Here is a 21,573-nt window from a genome sequence, read left to right as displayed (position 1 = left end):
ACATTTAAAATTCCAAATTTTGTCACAAGGTAGAGCTCTTTACCATTCTGCATAGAAAAATAAATAGGTAATAAATGTATTGGTTTCATTTTTCTTTTGTTCTTTTTAACATCATCAAGCTACTCTGAAAATATAAGTGAAGATGTATCCTCCTTGTATTCTCACAACCAAGAAAATTAGTTTATACATTTACATGAATAATTTAACCAAAATAGCATTAGCCACAGTCCTCTCTTTCTTTCTATTATTTTCTTGGTTGTAAAGTCCTAGTTTGTCCTAATCTTTGTCAGACAGTTGATTGAGTTAACAAACCAGGTACTGTCGGTAGGAATATTGACTGTTATGCCTGAGATTGGCTAATTGCACTATGTAAAGCCAATACAGTGCATGGCACAGTTGGATTCCCCCAATAATAGAGACAGGGAGAAATGGATTGGAAGAGGGCTGCCTTGTGTATATCTGACTCTTTGTTTCGCTTGTACAACTGATTGGAGAGCAGGAAAGGAAGTTAATGAGACCTAGATTTTCAGGAGGTAAACCAGCAGAGCCTTTAAAGATATGCATCAGCTTATGGAGAGACTGAAGTGTAAATAGGAGTTTCAGCACAAACATGTCAAAGGATTGTAGGTGCTCCAGTGTTCAGCTTTATTTCTAGTGGTTGTAACAAAGATCAATCTAACTGACAAAAATTAATGGAGCATGTCTCTTACTTGCTGGCTTACTGAGAGGACCGTTTAAAGTCCTCAAAGGGATGGACTTTACAATCGTACATAACATTGCAGGGCTCAGGAGCCATGCAGAGGGAAGAAATCCAGCACCAGGTTGAAACCATGTCAGCCTGATGGTATTATAATTTATTATTGTTAGCCTTCCCCAGGCCTCTGTGACTCTTCTCCCACAGTCATCTGCTGTCATTGTGAGTTCTCTCTGTTTCTCTCTCCTTCTGCCTCGTTCTGTTGTTCTCTATGTCTCACTCATTCACATGCCCATGTGTGTGCTCAGTTGCTCAGTCGTGTCCAACTCTTTGTGACCCATGGAATATAGCATGCCAGGTCCTCTTCCCATGGGATTCTCTGGGCAAGAATACTGGAGTGGGTTGCCATGCCCTCCTCCAGGGGATCTTCCTGACCCAAGGACTGAACTCGCATCTCTTATGTCTTCTGCATTGGCGGCAAGTTCTTTACCACTAGCACCACGTGGGAAGCCCTCACATGCCCAGACACACACACACACACACACACATCTATTAAACATTAGCTATGTAATAGACTTTATTTCTGTTCTCAATCTAATGGTTTATTTAACTAATGAATCTGCTTTTATTAAAGACTGTTAGTATATCAATATTAAAGCAGTATTATTTGAGCCAGAAGAATGATAAGGTATACCTGTTTATTCCATTTTCTTCAGAAAACCAATTTTATTACCTCCATATTCTTTGAGCCTATAATAATAATTATAAGGTTAAGAACAGAAATGTCTACAGCCAGATACACTTAGGACTAATTTGATGATCACTGAACACTATCAAGTTAATGGATATTAGCCATAACATGCAAATGTATAACTGCCTCCTCACTGGTTGTGAAGGCTACTTGTGACAAGTACTCTAAAGTAGTAATATCCATTGAGAATTAGTGTGCGAAGTCGCTTCAGTCCTGTCCAACTCTGTGCGACCCTATGGACTGTAGCCTGCAAGGCTCCTCTGTCCATGGGATTCTCCAGGCAAGAGTACTGGAGTGGATTGCCATGCCCTTCTTCAGGGGATCTTCCAAACCCAGGGATTGAACCTGTGTCTCTTACATCTCCTGCATTGGCAGGCAAAATTAGTAGGAATAGTTAATATTACTAATAAACCTCTCTTGTTTTTATTAAATCTGTTTCTTTTTATTCCCTCTCCTTCCTAGGACAGAGAACAGCTCAGAAAACCAATCCCAGAAACCAAAGCCTTATAATTGGCCTCAAGAGACTTGACATAAGTAGTTATGGCAATAACCCTTGGTGCCCTGATGTTCTTTGCTCATGTAGATTACTAAGGCCGTCAGAAGCATTAATTAATTTTGCCTCATAAGAGTTCAGAGAGGTGCTTAAATAATAATACAGACTCAATGCTTTATCTAGAATCTTTGGGGTACACTTATTTTACAATTTAGAATTTTTAAGACTTTCTAAAGGCAATAGCATAAAGATACACTGTCTATTGTGCAACCCCTGAATTGGGATGTGGGCCAGCACCACTTAATAAAACACATCAGTATTTCCACAGCTAAAAGTAGGGGAATTCACTAAATGAAATGCAGAGAGACTGTAAATATCATCATATCAGTTCTGGTTAGGTTTTCCCACCAAATGAGTTAGGGAAAAAAACCTCACATTTTCAGACATTTTTTGGATTCAGAATTGGAGCCAAAGCATCATGATGCTGTCCCCACTTTAGCCAAAGGGGTAATGAAACAGACTAAATGAGGAAGTACATACATGTTCTCTGACCTCCTGTGACCTTTCCCTTGAGTTATAGGAATATATGTGCCCCCCTTTGCAACATATACTGTATAGTAACTTTGGGACAAAACATATTTGAGGCTGTATTGTCATAGTGTCATTATAGAAAACTGATCAATTAGTTAAATACATAGACTTTGCAAAACAAGGCTTGTGTCTATTTTGGTCAAATTGTTTAAGGAAAAAAAATCTATTTGACTTTACCATATTAATGACAATATTTTTAACACCTACTGAAAGCTATTTTATCTGTACAGTCAGTTCTGCTACAATGCTTGTTTTGAAAACATTGATTTGTCCCCATGTTATTAGTACATTTGAGAACAATTTGAACGTAAGAGAAATTTCACATTTGCACATGTGCGATTCCATCTGTTAAAAATACTAGGTGCATGCAGGAGACCACATACAGCAGATACAGCCATGGACAAATATACAAAACATGCACATGCTTACATCTGAAACATCTACCGGCTACCTTAGCTCACCATGTGTGTTAGAAGCCTTGCCCACCCACATCTGGTGTTAGAACTCCCTGTCTGATTCAGATAGCCCTCCTTCCACCACTTCACAATAACTCATAAGCTGCGATCCTTCTGACACCCACTTTCACAAGCACCCTTCAGATATTGTGCCCAAACACCATTTTTCCCATAAGACCCTTACCCATGCATGATTCTGTGATAGTGCGGTGAATTTTCAAAATGCAGTCATCACCTTATAACTGAATGGACTGTATGTGTTAATGAAATGAAAGGGGTGAAACACCCTGATGGATATCTTGAGCAGTCCTTGCACAGTGTTTCTGGGAAGATATATTCTAATTTCTGGTGCAAAGTTTCTCTAACACATGATCCAGAAGGTTTATTTGCAGAAAAAGAGGGGGGAAAAAGTCTATGCATGACAACTTTTCTTCTCCCACTTACCTTTTGGTGACAGACAGCATTGCTTCTGAAGGCTTATACTTCTGTTAATAGCTCTGCCGTGCCTAAAATGCCTTGGATACAGAGTTTGGAGGAATCCCACCCCTACCCCTACCCGCCCCTGAGAGATTTTCTTTCCAAGTTATTTTAGGACCTTAAACCTGAAACTGGCTCCTATCCAAGAATATTATGTGAATTAGACCTTTCTATCTGAAAACTTAATTTACTCTCAGAAAGCTTTGTATGTCTGGATACCCACATTTGCATAATCGCTACTCCCCCCTCTCCCTTGCATGTCTCTTTCAGGCACAGAAACGTATGGTTGCCAGATACATTCGGAAGTGAGTGACTCTTAACCCCTTGCAATTGGTGTTCTAGAGCTCCTGACACTGAACCCTCATGCATTTTTTATTAATGTTTAATGTTGAGAAATCCCATTTCGTGGAGCCCAAGGATTAAATTACTTCATTTGGGAGGGAATGAGTGTATTCCCCACATCTTTTTCCTGAAGTGAAAAAAAGAATGAAGCTGAGATGATTTGTATTTCTTAAAGGCTTAAGGTCCGGATATATTCTACTCAGTCCAATATCGTGAAATACTTTAAAGATGGTATGAACAACTAGGGAAACCTCAGCATATTCAAAATGTAGGAACAACAGTACACAATAAAATAGATATAAATAAGAACATACGTATATATAGTCAAAATGTATGTTTTCAATACATATAAGCATATATAATAAAAATGACTATACAAAGCAGTTCTACCTGAGGCAGAAATGACAGAATATGTTATAATAATAGCAGGATTGTACTTTTCAGTGAAGTAGAATTTTTTTATCATTTTTTTATGATTAAAAACGAGTCAGAAAGATTTTGGGGTTAAATCAACAATAAACAAGAGAGTTCTATCTGAACTGATATGAAACAGTTTTCTAAAAAAAAAAAAAAGATTTTGGGGAAATCCAGCATGCATTAAATCCAGACGATAATGAGCGATCCTTTCTTTCAAGCAATTGTACTGAATAAAAACTTTCTTTCTTTGACCAACTGTATTGACAGAAACACCTACTCATTAGGCTAGCAGATCTCACACATGTTGCTTGGAAGTTGTTCTGAACACATGACCCAAAATTGATTCCTTTTCTTCTTCTACCTGCGGACTCCCACCTTTGGCTTCTCTTCGTTGCATCATTAAGTTCATGTATTCAGATGACAAATCTGTCCAGTGTGTCACTGCTGCCCTTTTCACATCCTGGAGGACATGATTTTAAGCTCCCTCTTCCAGGTATCATTGTCCTTCCCCATGGTTTTGGGAGAGATTTCACGGAGACTTCCAAGGAGGAAGCCTACTGCTCTGTGAACTAAGTAGATATCCAGTGGCTACATCAGAATGAAAGAGCCAAGGGCACATTTGGGGTGGTTCTGTAGGTCTCACAGACCATTGAAACACTCCTCTATCAATAAAAGTTTTCAGGGATCTTACTCTGTACTCACTGTGCTCAATGTTACCGTGGCATTCAAGAAAGGTAGAAGGTGATTTGCTCTAAGAAACGTGTGGCCTAACTGGGGACATAGGACAAAAACATGGAGTATTAAGAGACTGCTATAACATTGCAAACTCAGAGGCCAAATTTATGATAAAAATATTAAGTGCTGAAGTTCCAGAAGAGACTCATTTATTTTATAGAATAGTATAATGGAAAGAGTTCTAGGCTAGGAATCAACAGACACAGGCAGGCAAATTCATACAAGTTGAATGACTGAACAAATCACTTCACCTCTGAGACTTGGGTTCCTTGGCTGTAAAATGGAGAGGGAATGAGGGAGGGCTGAACTAGATGATTCCTATGGTCAATTCCAGCTCATCTTGGTTTTTTTGGCGGGGAGGGAGGGTGCCCATGGTGCGTGGTTTGCAAAATCTTAGTTCCTCAACCAGGGATTGAACCCAGGTATTTAACAGTGAAAGGGCTGAGTCCTAATGAGTGGAACGCAAAGGAATTCTCCAATCTTAAAGTTTTATACTCCTGTTACATTCAATAAAGTCACTGACATACTATGTCCAAGCACATGTTAAATGAATTAAATGTAATTACTAGGTAAAAGGATTATTGTCTGCATTTGACAAATGAGGGGGTAAAGTTCCCAAGTGGTAGAAGAACTCAAACCCCTGAATTCAGTGCCCTTTCCACTATACTATGCTGCACTTCATTACACCACTCTGCCTTCCTGTGTACACAAAGGAGATATCATCTACCACAGGAACAGTGTGTGCTAAGTCATTTCAGTAGTGTCCAACTCTTAGCGACCCTACGGACTGTGGCCTGCCAGGCTCCTCTGTCCATGGGATTCTGCAGGCAAGAATGCTGGAGTGGGTTCCATGCCCTCCTCCACGGGATCTTACCAACCCAGAGATGGAATTCACATCTCTTATGTATCCTGCATTCTTTACCACTAGTGCCACCTGGGAAGCCCAGAAGAAGGGAGCTGACATAGACGCAAATAACTGCAGGGCAGTGGTATGTCATAAGTGAAGAATTCAGAAAATGTGGAGGAATTGTTGTCTCTACATCTTAAGAAAGTGAAGAGAACTTGTATTACAGAGAGCTGCAGGAGAGTGAATGGAGCTTTGGCCAGAGTGAGGTGATGTGGGTTCTAATCTGAGCCATGCCACTAACTTGCCAAGGGTCCCTGGACAAACAATTCTCTGGGTGTCAGTTTTCTCATCTACAAAATTAGAGAATCCCCAGGTGTTTTGGATCCCAGCATTCAGTCCTTCATTGAGCCCCAAGGATGGAAAGCAGGCTTCTTGTTAAGGTCATGAGTATGAATCCAGAGGTTTAAAAAAAATTAATGGGATGTTAAGTACTTTTGATGATTTTTTTTAGTGGATATGGGATTTGGACTGGGTCTAGAGTAAAGGGAGTGCTTTAGAAAATTCATGAAGCATTTTAGTTCCTTTTAAATATACAAGGGTAGCTGACTTTCTACAAGAATGCTTCATGTAAAATGAATGATCACCACTCCCTTATCCAATATACAATTGGATACAATTCCCTATACACAATTCCCTATATAAAATTCCGTTTTTCACATAGCAAGTTTATTTAAAGGGAGAACCACCTGTAGTAGAAAACACTGCTGAAAATTTGTCATGCTCTTGAGGCACTAGTATCATTTTAAAGGATGAAAATGATGCCAGTGTCTTCACAGTTCAAGTCTGAGGTGGAAGGATTGAAGAAAGTGATTTTTCCCCCCTCTGATCAACCACTGCAAAGTGAGTCTCAGCACAAACCAGCTGAGCCCTTTGCTAGACATGGAAAGCCTCTGGCATTTTTCTGCTTTTCAAGTCTCAGTCATTTGGGAGGTGGGACAAAGCCATGCTGTCTACAAAGTTTATCGGCAACATGCTGGTGTTACAAGAAATCGCTTGACATCTGTTATGTTTTTCCCGTGAAAGAGATGTGACTATCAACTACAATAGTGATTTCTTTTCAAAGGGTTTAATTGGGGTATTTCGCATGGGCCAAATTCTAACTTACTGTCTATATGTCTGCCTGCCAGGAAAATGGCAGAAAAATACCAAACAATAATAATAAAGAAGGTCTGAGGACCGCTGTCCCAGGATGCCTCCTCTGCAAACAGGCATAAAAAAATAGTTTCCTTGCTGTCTCAGCTGCAGCTAATATCGCTGAGCTTCTAGAAAGGTGTGGCAAAGAGGGGAGAGGTATGGACTGTGTTTTGCACAGCCGTAGAAGTATGTCTAACAACCTGAACAAACTCCTAGCCTCCCTTTTATAAGAAGCACTGAGTTGGGGAGAAGGGGAACTGGCCAAGAGAGTTACACACTTCTGAGCTGTTTTTCTGAAGTTTGGTTTTGCTCCCATGCAGGCAGGCTAGCATCCTTTCCTGAGGAAAGCCAGAAGGTGGCCTTATACTTTTAAGTGTCAAGTGATTTTCCTTGCAACAAATTTGTGCCTTTCACTGGTATTTTCCAAAGTGAGACTTTTGCAAGTGATGGAAATCGGCTCACTTCTCGTTGATAATTTATTTGTTCAGTAGCAGAAACTGATAAATTGTGTGAGGCGGCCTCGTTTACTTTAGAGCTGCTATAGCCCTGATGAATTTACATGTAAATGCGGTTGTGAATGTCTTACATTTCAGAAGCTCACTGCACGTGTTTTTGTATGTTAAGTGACATTTTTACAGAGAGACTGAACTTCCAACTCTCCCGCCCACCCCCACCCCATCCCACGGATTATGTTATTGGGAAATCCTCAGAAGTCTGACGTGCTGTGTTTTCCTGACTGCCTAGTGAGTCAGTCTCTATTTTGTGTTTTTCTTCTCTCCTCTTTAGACATGCAGAGCAGCCCACACAACCAGTTCACCTTCAGACCCCTCCCGCCGCCACCACCGCCTCCGCACGCCTGCACCTGTGCCAGGAAGCCACCCCCAGCGGCTGACTCTCTTCAGAGGAGATCAATGACTACCCGCAGCCAGCCCAGCCCAGCCGCTCCAGCTCCCCCAACCAGTACCCAGGATTCGGTTCATCTGCATAACAGCTGGGTCTTGAATAGCAACATACCATTGGAGACCAGGTACTTGAGCTATGATTGATCCCACTAAAGTTAAACATTGGCACAGGATGATTCCACTGAGGGCAGAAACACATCGTAGACAGCTCCTGAGATGCAGAAATACATTGATATGCACCCAGACGCCTGGGCAAAAAGGCAGACCTCCTCCACAAGCCTGGAGACACACACAGGCACACCCATCTAGATCCAGGCACACCCATAGACACAGACCAAACAAAGCAGATGCCCCTGTGAAGAGGAAGCCATAGATGCATAAACACCCCATAGGCAGACACCCACAAAAGCATATGAAAGCAAGCAATTACCTAAATTGTCATTGTATCCTCAAGAGTTGTCCCTTGTTTTAAGATCCTGCAATATTACAGGGAAATCCAAGCAAAATTGGAGGAAAATCAATAGTTTACATTTTATTTAAGATCTTTTTGACTAAGTTGCCTTCAAACATTTTGAAAATGGATTTGTTCCATCAGAAGTCCATATGTGTAATTTTCAAAACTTGATTCTGCCATTAGGGTGGAGTTTGATCTTTTGATCAAAAATTAGCCTCTATGTTTCTGTTGCTTGATATATTTAAGTTTCCAAATTCCTCCTCAAATCTTTGTCAGGTGATTAAAGTTCTACTCCTCCATAGTTCTAGATGCCTTGATCATAATAGATTTCAGCACTCGATGTGATTAACTGAGAAATTATTCATTATTTCTAGGTACTCTATCTTAAGCCAAAAATTACAACTTTCTATTGTTGTAGAAAAATATTGCCTAATAAGGCATAGTATTCTGTTGTCTGTTAAACTCAAGGACTTCCCTTTGTCTTATATGTCTTCTTTAGGTCTACCACCAAAGCTTTTTCTAAACACACTTGCATGTAAACACTGGGTATAAGGTGTTACTTGACAAGCAATGTCTGGTGTCACCTCTGATCAACTTCTATCCCAATAATCTGAGAATTGGAATGGAAAGGGGAGGACTAATAAACTCACATTTTAAAATTATTGTTTCTCCTTAGCAGCATATTAACTTAAATGCCAGCCAGAGCATCAGAAATATGCCACCACCAACAACCTGAAAACACTATGGCCCACATCCAGGAAACTCTATATCATCCATCACTAACTAGATTAAATAGCTTCAAAAAGTGATATTACTGATCTCTTCCAAGAGATAATATAGCAATAAGCACCTGTGGGTACTAGTGAGAGGGTTTGTATAGCGTAGCATTTCTTTTTCTTTTTTTTTAAAGGGAGGAAGTGAATTAAGTGAGAAAAGCAGAGAACAATGTTTATCTTCAAGGAGTTTTCACTAATGGTGGTGATTTACTCACTCTTTTAATTCCTTTGCAGGGCTTAGTGATAGCTAAGAAAGCAGTGGGCCCATTTGGTTAACTAGCAGTCTTGATAAGCAAACATATTTCTTTCATCTAAGAAGCCAAATAACAGGAAATCTGGAAGGAGGGTGGGGAATGGGCTCAGGCAAATGGAGAGAGAAAACTATTCTTGTTTGAAATGTACATCTAGGCATGTTTGTACAAACTGCACCCACGGACCTTCTGTATCTGTGCAAGGAATGTATTAATTGGTCTCAGTTTCATAAGACGCAGAGAAGAACATAAGTTTTCATACGAGAATGAGCAGAGAGAGTACCTTTTTTGTGCATTTGAAAATATATTCAGCATCACAAAGATGAATTTTTAAAAACCTAGAAACCCTATCAGCTTGATCAGCTAGGATTTTCCAAATATATCCTTTATAATGTTCATTTCACATGCAGTCAATAGAAGGTAACTCTGCGAGTGCCCTGGTACTTAATTAAGAGCTGTATGACAGCTCTCTGAGCCTCAGCTTCCACATCTGTAAACATGAATATAAAAATGCCCATCTCAACAGATTGTTAGGAGGATCAAGCCAGTGTAACAGAATGTGCATTGTGAAGCATTATAGAATTCAAAGGTAATATTGCCATCCTTATTGTGTGGTTACCTGCCTCTCCCTAAATATCTCCAGAATAAGACATTAGCTCATTCCTCAGGCATTCCATTTCATGTCAGACAACTACTGGAAGATTCTTAATGAACACAAATCTCCCACCCCTTAACTCTACCCATTCCTTCCAGACCTAGTTCTGGGATCTCACAAAATAAATAAAACCCCTCTCACATCTAACAGCCCTTCACTGATCCTGAATCTTCTCTACTTAGAGCTAAACGTTTCCCCCATCCCTCCACCTGCTCCTCACATTAACTGATTTCAAATCCTCCATCCTGGCTGTTCCCTTAGAGCACACTTCAGTCTGTCCAGTCTGCTCTTGAAGTGTCACAGCCAAGGCTGAAGGCACGCGTGGATTATTAGGCTCTTGGATTGAAAGGAGCAGTGGTTATTCAAACTGCCTCAAACAACTGAGAATATCTTTTTAAGACTATTAATGCCAGGCAATACTGGTCAATACACAAGGAAGGGTAAGGCCTATAGATCTCTGGCAGTGATATGACTCAGCAATTCTCTGCAGTGTTGCCACTCTTTATCTTTTTCTTTGTCCAATAGCTTTTATCGTCAGCTCAGTATTTCTTTGGTCTACCACACAGTTTCTACTTTCTCATAGCAGGGTCAGTGTTTCATCGCACCACGTGATTCCAAGTGTGCCTCCCAGCACCTTGCACTTTCTCCCTTCAGTGCCTGTTCCGTTGCTACCTGCCTAATTCTCCTGCTAGCCTTAGGTTTAAAAACCTAAGAGAGGGACTTTCCTGGTGGTCCAGTGGCTAAGACTCCAGGCTCTCGATGCAAGGGGCCTGGGGTTCCATCCCTGGTCTGGGAGCTAGATTCCGATATGCTGCAACTGAAATCAAAGATCCCATGTGTCCCAACTAAGACCTGGCACAGCCAAATACATAAATACTTTTTAAAATATATTTAGAAAAACCAAGAAGAGTGCATTTGATTAGCCCAATTCATCCCTTTTGTACCAGGCAGTGTTCATGTTTCTTGGCAAGCCTTGTCAGTTATTCTTTCAGTCAGCTGAGGCTGATGGGAGAGGAAGGTCGTATGATTAAAAAAGCAATAGCCTGGACACCTATGGATGTCATTGAGCACAGGCTGGGAGCAGATCCGATGTATGGTAGACGGAACGCTCAGTAGACAAGCAATTTGATTGACTCATTCAGGAATTTGCATTATGATAAATAATCAGTTGTCTCCCCTATTCTAAGTAAATATTGGGTTCCATAACATCTTATGGAAAAAACCCAAATGAACGTTTTGGCCAACCCAATATTTCTCTTAATGTTCTTTAAACCAATGTCTGCATTTTTGGTGAACACATAACACTACTGATACACACCAAAAACACTATTTAACTCAACTCAAAACTTTTAAACGAGTTCTAAGGCTAAGCCACATCTCATTTATTTTATAATTATTACATAGTTGGCAGGTTTTTTAAACTGTGTGTTTGGGATGGAAAGGATATAGGTGGAAAATAGGTTTAGAGCTTCGATTTAGCCTAATTGGATTTCATCTTGTTAAGATGTAGCTGAATTCTAATTCTGCCATAGAAAGTATTTGCACTGTACTACACTCATTACTGTGTCATTTGTAGGTTTGTTAGATATGCCTTGCTCTTTTTTTTTTTAAAAAAAAATTTTATTTTGTATAAGGGCTTCCCAGGTGGCACTAGTTGTAAAGAATCAGACTGCCAGTGCTGGAGACGTGGGTTGGTTCCATCCCTGGGTTGCAAAGATGCCCTGGAGGAGGGCATGGCAACCCACTCCAGTATTCTTGCCTGGAGAATCCCATGGACAGAGGAGCGTGGTGGGCTACAGTCCATGGGGTCACATAGAGTCAGACACGACTGAAGCGACTTAGCATGCACCCATAGCCAATTAACAATGCTGTGATAGCTTCAGGTGAACAGTGAAGGGACCCAGCCATACATATACCTGTATCTATTCTCCCCCAAACTCCCCTCCCATCCAGGCTGCCAATGTGCTAGGCAGTAGGTCTTTGTTGGCTATCCATTTCAAATATAGTAGTGTGTACATTTCCATCCCAAACTCCCTTACTATCCCTTCCCTCTATCCTTCTCTGGCAACCATAAGTTTGTTCTCTAAGTCTGTGAGTCTCTTTCTCTTTCGTAAGTTCATTTGTTTCATTTCTTCTAAACTTTCACAAATAATTGTGATGTCATACAATATTTTGCCTTCTCTTTCTGACTTACTCATATGAGTATGTAAATCATTAATAAAAATGTTATATAGGACAAAATCGAGGTCAGAGCTCAGTGGCATGCCACTGGAAATCTCCCTGCAGGTTGACATTTATCCATCAGGCAGCATTCTACATTTCTCTATCTTGTTCACAGACATATCATGAAAGACCTTGTCAAATGCCTTGCTGATACCCAGATACAGAGTGCTTACATTTTTACTGATCTGCCAAGCCAGTAATCAAAAATAGAAATGAAATGAGGTTTGTCTAACATTACTTGTTCTTAAAGAATTTATGCTGCCTTCTGATGGTTACTACTTTTTTGAAGTGCTTACAAATCCTCTTTTTAATAGCCTGTTTCAGGATTTTGCACTCAATCAGCATGCTGTCCCTTGTCTAACCTAAGGCGCCCATGTGCTTTGTGTCCCTTTTCAAAACCAAAGCTCATATTAGGGTCTTTAGTCTTCTGACACATGTCACCCACACCACAATCCCAAAACGTAAACAACTATGACTAGGCCATCTAACCGCAGGCCCTCTCACCACTCTGGAATGTAATTTCAATTCATTTAGAACAGCTGAGTGCCTTCTTATGGGCACCTTGCCTATATTAGGCTTCAATTTATGGCTATGATATTGATTACCCTTTTAGGTTGAGTGAAAGTGAAAGTCGCTTAGTCGTGTCCAACTCTTTGCGACCCCATGGACTATACAGTCCATGGAATTCTCCAGGCCGGAATACTGGAATGGGTAGCTGTTCTCTTCTCCAGGGGATCTTACCAACCCAGGGGTTGAACCCAGATCTCCCACACTGTAGGCGGATTCTTTACCAGCTGAGCCACCAGGGAAACCCAAGAATACTGGAGTGCATAGCCTATCCCTTCTCCAGTGGATCTTCCCTACTCAGGAATCAGACTGGGATTTCCTGCATTGCAGGCAGATTCTTTACCAGCTGAGCTATGAGGGAAGCTCCTCTTTTAGGTTAGAATCATTCTTTTTCACAAAAAAAGATATGATCACTCATTTGATACCATTCCATGAGTTGCATGTCTAGCCTATCCTTGCTCTTCTTGTTCTAAACATATTTTTTTTAAAGACTGTTCTGTTATCTTTAGCAGGTTTTTTCAACCTTTAGGGTCATTTCAGGTGTGATTCTTTTCGGCATTTTTAACCACGCCTTCTTATATTTATTTATCTTTGATTTTCATCCCTTCTTTTCAGTACATGTTCTTTAGAAATACAGGTTGGAGAGCACCCAGTCAAGGCACACTTATTTCAATAGCCAGCAGATCTCCCCAGCTCTTTATTCATCTCCTTTTCTTCACTGTCTCCGGGCGTGGACTCATACCTACTTCACTGCAGAAAACCACTTTCCTGAAGTCTAGGATTTTGCTTTATAGAGTACTTATGGACTTTCAGATAAAATGGTTGCTTTCCCTAAAAGTTTCTGTCACCTTCAGTTCACCAATTTTTCTTTTCTAGTCAGTGAGAGAAGCAATTCTCCTTATCATTTTCTCTACCTTCTGGGAGGTGGAGTTTTCAACAGTGGAGGTTGAAAACTTGTCAGATATTGGCCTTTAGTTAAATGATATGTCTAGCTGGTTGCTGTGGAGCTGAAATCACTCGTGTTTACTACATTTGCTCTTAGAACAATTTTGGAGTCATGTTGGAGCATCTATGTCTTCCGTCTAGCCAAGTGGCTTACTGTAGACTCCCTAAACTAGTCACCAAAATGAATCTTGCTGAAAGATTTTGCCATGATAGTCAATACTAGGGAGAACTTGGAATTGATATTAACATAACCACTCCAACTCACAATGACAAATCAGAATTGTGTGGAGGAGTCAGGCCTAGCCAGAAGAATGGATACCAACTATCCTCATTGATTTTTAGCATATTCTGACAGATGGCTGTAGCTTGTTATGTGGCTAACCGCCCTTGCTGGCTTTAGGCCAGTGTGACAACTCAGGGGAGCCAAAAGGTTATATTTACAAAAGAAGAGCCAATGCCATTGGCGGAGGAAATGTTGACAAGGAATGGAAAGAGAAAAGAAATTTACATGACCAATGCTTGTTAGCAGACTTACAGAGCTAGTGTCTATCTTGGGGAAATAAGAATCATTTGGAAGAATCATTCATTAGTGGTGATGGCCGTGATTTAAATATCTATGGGATAGCACTCTTTAAATATTAACCCGTAAATGTAAGGTTTCTACTGGTAGTTAACTTTATTTTATAGTACCATTAAAATCTACCTAACATTTAGAAGTAGTTCCCCCCACACACCCTTAGGACATTCGCTCTGGGAAAATAGATTCAGAGACCTTTTTTTTTTTTTTTTCCTTTAATAATGACTAGAGGAAAAAAATAGCTCAGAATGTACATATTCAGTGCTTAGATCCAACAATATTGCGTGCTTTAATCCTTTAACAGCACTGGGGTTAGCAAAATCTATCTTCAGCCACAGATTTAAAGATTCTTTTTAAGACAGGAAAAGACTTCGTGGAAACTAATCTATGACCTATAAATCCTGTTTATTACAGATGAACAGGAGTCAACCAAGCTTTTCAGCCTATACCAAATGATGGATGTGGAAGATGCTAAATTTACATGAAGGAAAACTCTTAGCCGTTAAAATATATTTACATATTGAGAATAAAAAATATATCTATAGTAGTCAGTTGTGCTTGGGCAGTGAAGAGCAGTATTTTGGAGATTATTGTGATACAGACTCTAGTCACTTTGGTGGTGGTATTACTTTTAAAAATGCTTTTGAATTGACTATTTATGGTTTCAATTCAAAATTAAAACCACAGGCAAACATGTGTTTCGTTTTATAAAGAAAGGAAATTTTACCATAGGTGAGATGAAACCTGGTTTTAATATGGAGATTTATTTAGTAATCCAAATGTGAACATAAACAGATGTTTTTAGGGAATTTTGACATAATGAATCGATTGGGGAAATATATAACTATAGCAAACAAAAGATACATTTTAGAGGCATCTCTGTACTAACCTTTCTGCCCTCCCTCATCATTCATATATACTTCCCTACCCTGGGTTATATATTTAAAACAGAAATATCTGGTTTTGATCCAGAAAGGAACTAGTTCTTAACAACTCATTGATTACAAAGTTACTTATCCAGTTAATCATAATAATTATTTTCATTACCATGTCGAGTTAATAGACACTTGTCCCTTACTCAGTTCAGGTCAGTCGTGTCCGACTCTTTGCGACCCCATGAATCGCAGCACGCCAGGCCTCCCTGTCCATAACCAATACCTGGAGTTCACCCAGACTCACATCCATCGAGTCAGTGATGCCATTCAGCCATCTCATCCTCTGTCGTCCCCTTCTCCTCCTGCCCCCAATCCCTCCCAGCATCAGAGTCTTTTCCAATGAGTCAACTCTTCGCATGAGGTGGCCAAAGTACTGGAGTTTCAGCTTTAGCATCATTCCTTCCAAAGAAATCCCAGGGCTGATCTCCTTCAGAATGGACTGGTTGGATCTCCTTGCAGTCCAAGGGACTCTCAAGAGTCTTCTCCAACACCACACTTCAAAAGCATCAATTCTTCGGTGCTCAGCCTTCTTCACAGTCCAACTCTCACATCCATACATGACCACAGGAAAAACCATAGCCTTGACTAGACGAACCTTTGTTGGCAAAGTAATGTCTCTGCTTTTGAATATGCTATCTAGCTTTGTCATAACTTTCCTTCCAAGGAGTAAGCATCTTTTAATTTCATGGTTGCAGTCACCATCTGTAGTGATTTTGGAGCCCAGAAAAATAAAGTCAGCCACTGTTCCCACTGTTTCCCTATCTATTTGCCATGAGTGATGGGACCAGATACCATGATCTTCGTTTTCTGAATGTTGAGCTTTAAGCCAACTTTTTCACTCTCCACTTTCACTTTCATCAAGAGGCTTTTGAGTTCCTCTTCACTTTCTGCCATAAGGGTGGTGTCATCTGCATATCTGAGGTTATTGATATTTCTCCCGGCAATCTTGATTCCAGCTTGTGCTTCTTCTAGTCCAGCGTTTCTCATGATGTACTCTGCATATAAGTTAAATAAGCAGGGTGACATTATACAGCCTTGACGTACTCCTTTTCCTATTTGGAACCAGTCTGTTGTTCCATGTCCAGTTCTAACTGTTGCTTCCTGACCTGCATACAGATTTCTCAAGAGGCAGATCAGGTGGTCTGGTATTCCCATCTCTTTCAGAATTTTCCAGTTTCTTGTGATCCCCACAGTCAAAGGCTTTGGCATAGTCAATAAAGCAGAAATAGATGTTTTTCTGGAACTCTCTTGCTTCTTCCATGATCCAGTCAATGTTGGCAATTTGATCTCTGGTTCCTCTGCCTTTTCTAAAACCAGCTTGAACATCAGGAAGTTCACGGTTCACATATTGCTGAAGCCTGGATTGGAGAATTTTGAGCATTACTTTCCTAGCGTGTGATATGAGTGCAATTGTGCGATAGTTTGAGCATTCTTTGGCATTGCCTTTGTTTGGGATTGGAATGAAAATGGACCTTTTCCAGTCCTGTGGCCACTGCTGAGTTTTCCAAATTTGCTGGCATATTGAGTGCAGCGCTTTCACAGCATCATCTTTCAGGATTTGTCCCTTATATTTTACTAAAATTATGAAATATATTTGAGGTAGCAAAAAATTATTTTCCTGTGAACAGTTTTCCTTATTTTTACAGAGTGGTGCGTGTGTGTGTGTGTGTGTGTGTGTGTGTGTATGTGTGTATCAAAGACATTCTATTAAACATCTCCCTTTGGGAAAATCCAGCTGCTTCTTTATTAATTCCACAAGACAAAAAGTTTGTAGCTTTAAAACCAAAATATAAGATCAGGTTAAGTCCTAAGGTCTTTGAAATGTCTCAGCAAGAATGGTGAAAATGTAGTACTGAGGATTCCATTTAAAGAAGAGCAAAGCTCAAAAAGAATTGCTCCCTTTGGCAAACAAATAAGCAAATAAACAATAACAGATACTTTGCCATTCTGTTAATTTTTTGGTGTGGTATCTGAGGGTATAAGAATGTGTACAATGTGAATATTTTAAATGAAAAACAGTTCATTGTAAACATTATGATGAATTAATTCTAACATAGATAAATTTTAAGAAGTTTTGACAAATATTTATTGAGTGTGTACCATGTACCATCCACTATTCTAGTTGCTGGGGCTACATCAAAGAAAAATTCAGACAAAATCTCTGTTTTCATGAAGCTGACATTCTAGTGAGGTAGAGAGCCTTTACCCTAAAATGTTAATTATATTGAAGCTACTAATATTGTAGAAATTGTGGACGGGGGACAGGGGACCAAGATGCCTCTTAAAAGCCTTCTTTTACTTGCCTTCACTTCCCTACAAGTTTCATAGTATTTCCCCTTATCTGTGCTCTCATAACACCCTGTTCATTTGTCCATGGAGATCTTTCTCCATTGTACATTTGCACTGGAGATACTTTATTTACTTGTCTTTATTCCCTGTTGCATCTCGAGGAAAGGACTGTGCCTTTTTTTTCACTTTGACTCCTTCGTTCTTGGTTTATATAGTTCAACAAAATTTTTGTAGGGTATATGGACAGACTGATAGAGAAACTGAGCAAGAAACTCCAGATGGAGTAGGTTTCTGAAATCAGAAACAGTAGTTTGTAGAAGCCAACAGTGAGTTTTCTTTTGGAAACGTATATGCAGGACATCTAGTTTGAGATGTCCAGTATCTAATAAGTAGTTGCAAATATGGATCTGTGTTCCAGAAAAGGAAGAAAAATGGAAAGTGTTTTTCTCCTACCACTTACCGAATGCTTATACTATATGCCAATTATTGTGCCAAGCCATCATCACATTAATTCCAACTTAAGGTTTTTAAAACTGAGGTTTATAGAAGTTGAACAATGTACCCCAAGGTCACCAGTTAGTATGTAATGAATCCAGTTAATGATAGACATGGATAATTAAGAATTTCATCAGTCAATGTATTAATAATAATTGAATTTCCATGAATGATGGAGGAAATACTATAAAACCTATAGGAGTGTTTAGTATAAGAAGACGACAGTAAACGAAACCCATGGAAACACATTTTAAGAGTCCACAAAGGAAAGAAAGCCAGCACTGGTGTTTGAGGAGTCATCTTAGAATGGAACAGAACAGAGAGAAGAAAATTTCAAGGAGATAGTGACCATGATTTCCAAGTGCCTCAGAGGAATTAAATAGGATATGGATGAGAAAACACCATTGATTCTGTCCATTACAGGCTTCTTGATTTTTAAGCAGCTAATTTCAGTATAGTGACAAGATTGAAGACAATAGGTTTTAAGAACTGGGAAGATGTAAGAAAAGAGAAATAGAAGGTAGAGTACTGGTTTGAAATGGAATAGCAGATTGAAAAGAAGCAGAATGGGCAAAGCATTCATATAAATTGGAAGGAGGAAAAAGAAAATGGAAGGAACTACATTTAATAAGTAGGTACACAGTAGTCACCAAGATGGTGATGTAACTGACAGAAAGAAACCTACAGATCAAGTTAGAGATTAAGTTTCCTTAATGGTAAAGAATATGGAAACTTGCAGAGATACTCACATAATGCTGAAGAAAACTGCATGATCCTACAATGGTACAGGCTTCTGGGGTTACCAAGTCTCATACAACTGGGAATGACACTGCCTTTGGGGAACAATTCATCCTTTAGGTCTGAGAAGTTTGTCTTTGCTAATCCCATACTGGAAGGACGTATTATATCAATACCACACTTATTTAAAGTTGACTCTTGAATATAAGTCATATTTCCAAGGGCAAGCAGATATTATTGGCCATTCCAAGATTATAATTCAAACTTCTGGTCTCCATCTGGCACACACAAAACACTAGGCAGCCCCTGTTGTTGATGAAGATATTCAATAGTGACATGTATGCATAGGGCTTCGCTGATAACATAAATGCTGACTTATGACTATTTCCTACTGAACTAGCAAAATATCAAGTATAGTATAAAAACACAGATATCATTGATTCATTCCTTTTGTGGCATTATATAAGCCTCCTAAGTAAATTGCTTTTCTTCACAAATAAAATCTTTGCAATCTGCTATTTCCCCACCATTCAACCTTTCAACTAAATACTTGGGTTGGTTTTGGTCTATGAAGTCAGATCTTTCAAATTTGTCAGTTACCATACTGAATAGTGTCATTAACTTAGACACTTTTATAACAGTATGGCTGGTTGCTTTTTATTAGATATGCTTGTAGCTAAATACTTTTCCTTATTTGTAATACTCAAAAGATTCAGATTTTAGATAACATATTGTATATATGTGCATATGTGTGTGCACATGTAGGCATATGTATATATATAATTATGTCTGATTTTCTATTATCCAAAGTCTTTTCATTCATTATCTCATTTTAAACTCTAAACAACCCTAGGAATTGTACAATAGAAATAATGTCCAGTTTAAAGATAATGAAATTGGGTCTTGGGAAATTTTACTAATATTTCCCTATGGCAGTTTATAAGATTTGGAGTTAGGATGCAAGTCTCCATGCAACCAATCCAATACTCTTTGTACTATAACAACTTGTCTCTGGAATATAAAGAACTGCAAGTCATTTATTTTTGTCTTTTGATGAATATTTATAGTTCAGTTAAATTTCCCTGCCTGGAGACATAATCTCGGTTTTATTCTATTTATATTAAAATCTTGATGAGTCTAAAAACCCAGAAAACTGAGGGTTCTGGTTAATTGGATTTGGTAGTTAGCTTAAGGTTAAATAGAACTTTTGAAAAATTACCAGTCTTATTCAAAATTATTCTTAAATGTGAATCTACTTTCCATTTTAATCCAAATGATCATAATTTAATCTCTTATAAATGAAAATCTTACAGTAAGTGAGGGTTGTCATTGTAAACATAATTTTTTTTATTGCATAGTACTCTAGATGTAAAAGATATGGTAGACAGAGCCAAATGTCTCTGGATATACTTTGAAAATTTTGGATGGTCTCTTGTGACTAGTTGAAAAAGCACTGAATTTAGAGTTAGAAATCATGAGTTAAGTCCGGTTCTGCAATGAAATGGATATATGACCTTGTTAATGTCTCTTTCTTCTCCCAACCTCATTTTACTCAACAATCAGTTGAGAGAATAAAGTTAAATGATATATGAAGTTGTTTCTGGCTTTATGTTGTTCTATGGTTTGCCTTCTTGTCATTTGTTCCTTTACTGAAAGAATGCTATTCGATTAAGATTTCCAGTTAGTTAGATTCTAATTAATTGCACTGTAGATGAAGTCCCCCCAAAGTCATATAAATTTAAATTGAGAAATCATGATTCCTTCCAGAATTTCCATTAGCCAAGAGGAAATGAATAAAACCCTATATATCCCTGTGTGTCAGAGGGTAGCAGTAATGGCAGGCAAGTATAGTCAAGAAGGCATTCTTAGGCCAGTGCAAGACTAGTATATGTTTCTGTTTTGTCTGATACACAATAGGTGTTCAGTAAAAGTTGGTTGAATAAATGAATTTAAGAACAAATTCCTTCCTAGAGACAGATTCAACATGTAACACCTAGGCATAAATTTATCTTGCCTTGGGTCATGTTGTAAAGCTGCAGTACTTGCAATATTTTCTTTCATATTGTCATTTTCTAATTGTGAAATAAACATAACCTCATTTTGAGATTCTTGTTCAAAGGTAAAAACACAAATCTGTTTTGGGTTTAAGTTCCAAACAGCACTTCTGTATCGCATCCTATAAATTCATGATGATTTTTTTCTGAGTATTGACAACGATGCAGAGAAAATAGGCTCAGGTTTAATAATGTATTTGCCAAATGGAGATGTATATTTAGAGGTCGAAGAAGTACATGAAATCATTATACTCTTGAAGTTAGTTTCGCCTTGTTTATCTTTCTGTGTTGTCCCTGAATAATTAAAGTGAACCAATGAGTTTCTCGTTTGCATTCTTTAATCCACTCAGCAGGGAACCAAGGAGAGAGTATTTCTGTGGAAGGAAGACCTGATTTCCAAAAAGTCTCTTATGCTCAAATGGGAATATAATCACTGAGTTTAGAGCATGGCACAAAGCTGAGTTTGACTGTTTCTTAGGTGGTATAACCTGAGGGGAGTTAATGTTTCAGTTGCTGTGATTATTATATATTTTTATCAGTAGTTCAGGTTTTGGATTTATGCCTCATGACAGGTTCATGAGGGGTACAATTTGAAAAGCAATTTTAAAAATGGAAAGTGGAAAATGCTTTCTATTCTCCAGCTTTTATAAAGATTTTCTTGTTTGGTCAGCAGGGTAAATGTTGGAGGTAATTTTGAGTGAGTCCTGTATGTTCTC

The 21,573-nt window shown here is 38.9% G+C and overlaps 1 protein-coding gene across 6 annotated transcripts in view; it reads left to right on the top strand.

Moving 5' to 3' along the window:
* The window catches only part of TENM1 (teneurin transmembrane protein 1), a 916,085-nt gene that overhangs the window by 492,487 nt on the left and 402,025 nt on the right, over positions 1-21,573 (top strand). For 3 of the 6 annotated variants that reach the window (XM_059883266.1, XM_059883265.1, XM_059883264.1), the window contains exon 1: positions 7,738-8,023. In XM_059883266.1, the coding sequence (XP_059739249.1) occupies positions 7,785-8,023 (239 nt within the window). In that variant the 5' untranslated portion in view covers positions 7,738-7,784. Of the gene's footprint in view, positions 1-7,736; positions 8,024-21,573 lie in introns of those variants that run through there. The other 3 variants (XM_005227449.5, NM_001256555.2, XM_059883262.1) reach the window with 2 other exon arrangements.

This window comes from Bos taurus, chromosome X, assembly GCF_002263795.3.
Source record: "Bos taurus isolate L1 Dominette 01449 registration number 42190680 breed Hereford chromosome X, ARS-UCD2.0, whole genome shotgun sequence".
NCBI lineage: Eukaryota > Metazoa > Chordata > Mammalia > Artiodactyla > Bovidae > Bos > Bos taurus.
Note: the sequence above shows the minus strand (reverse complement) of the source record. Positions and strands in the feature narration are given on the sequence as shown.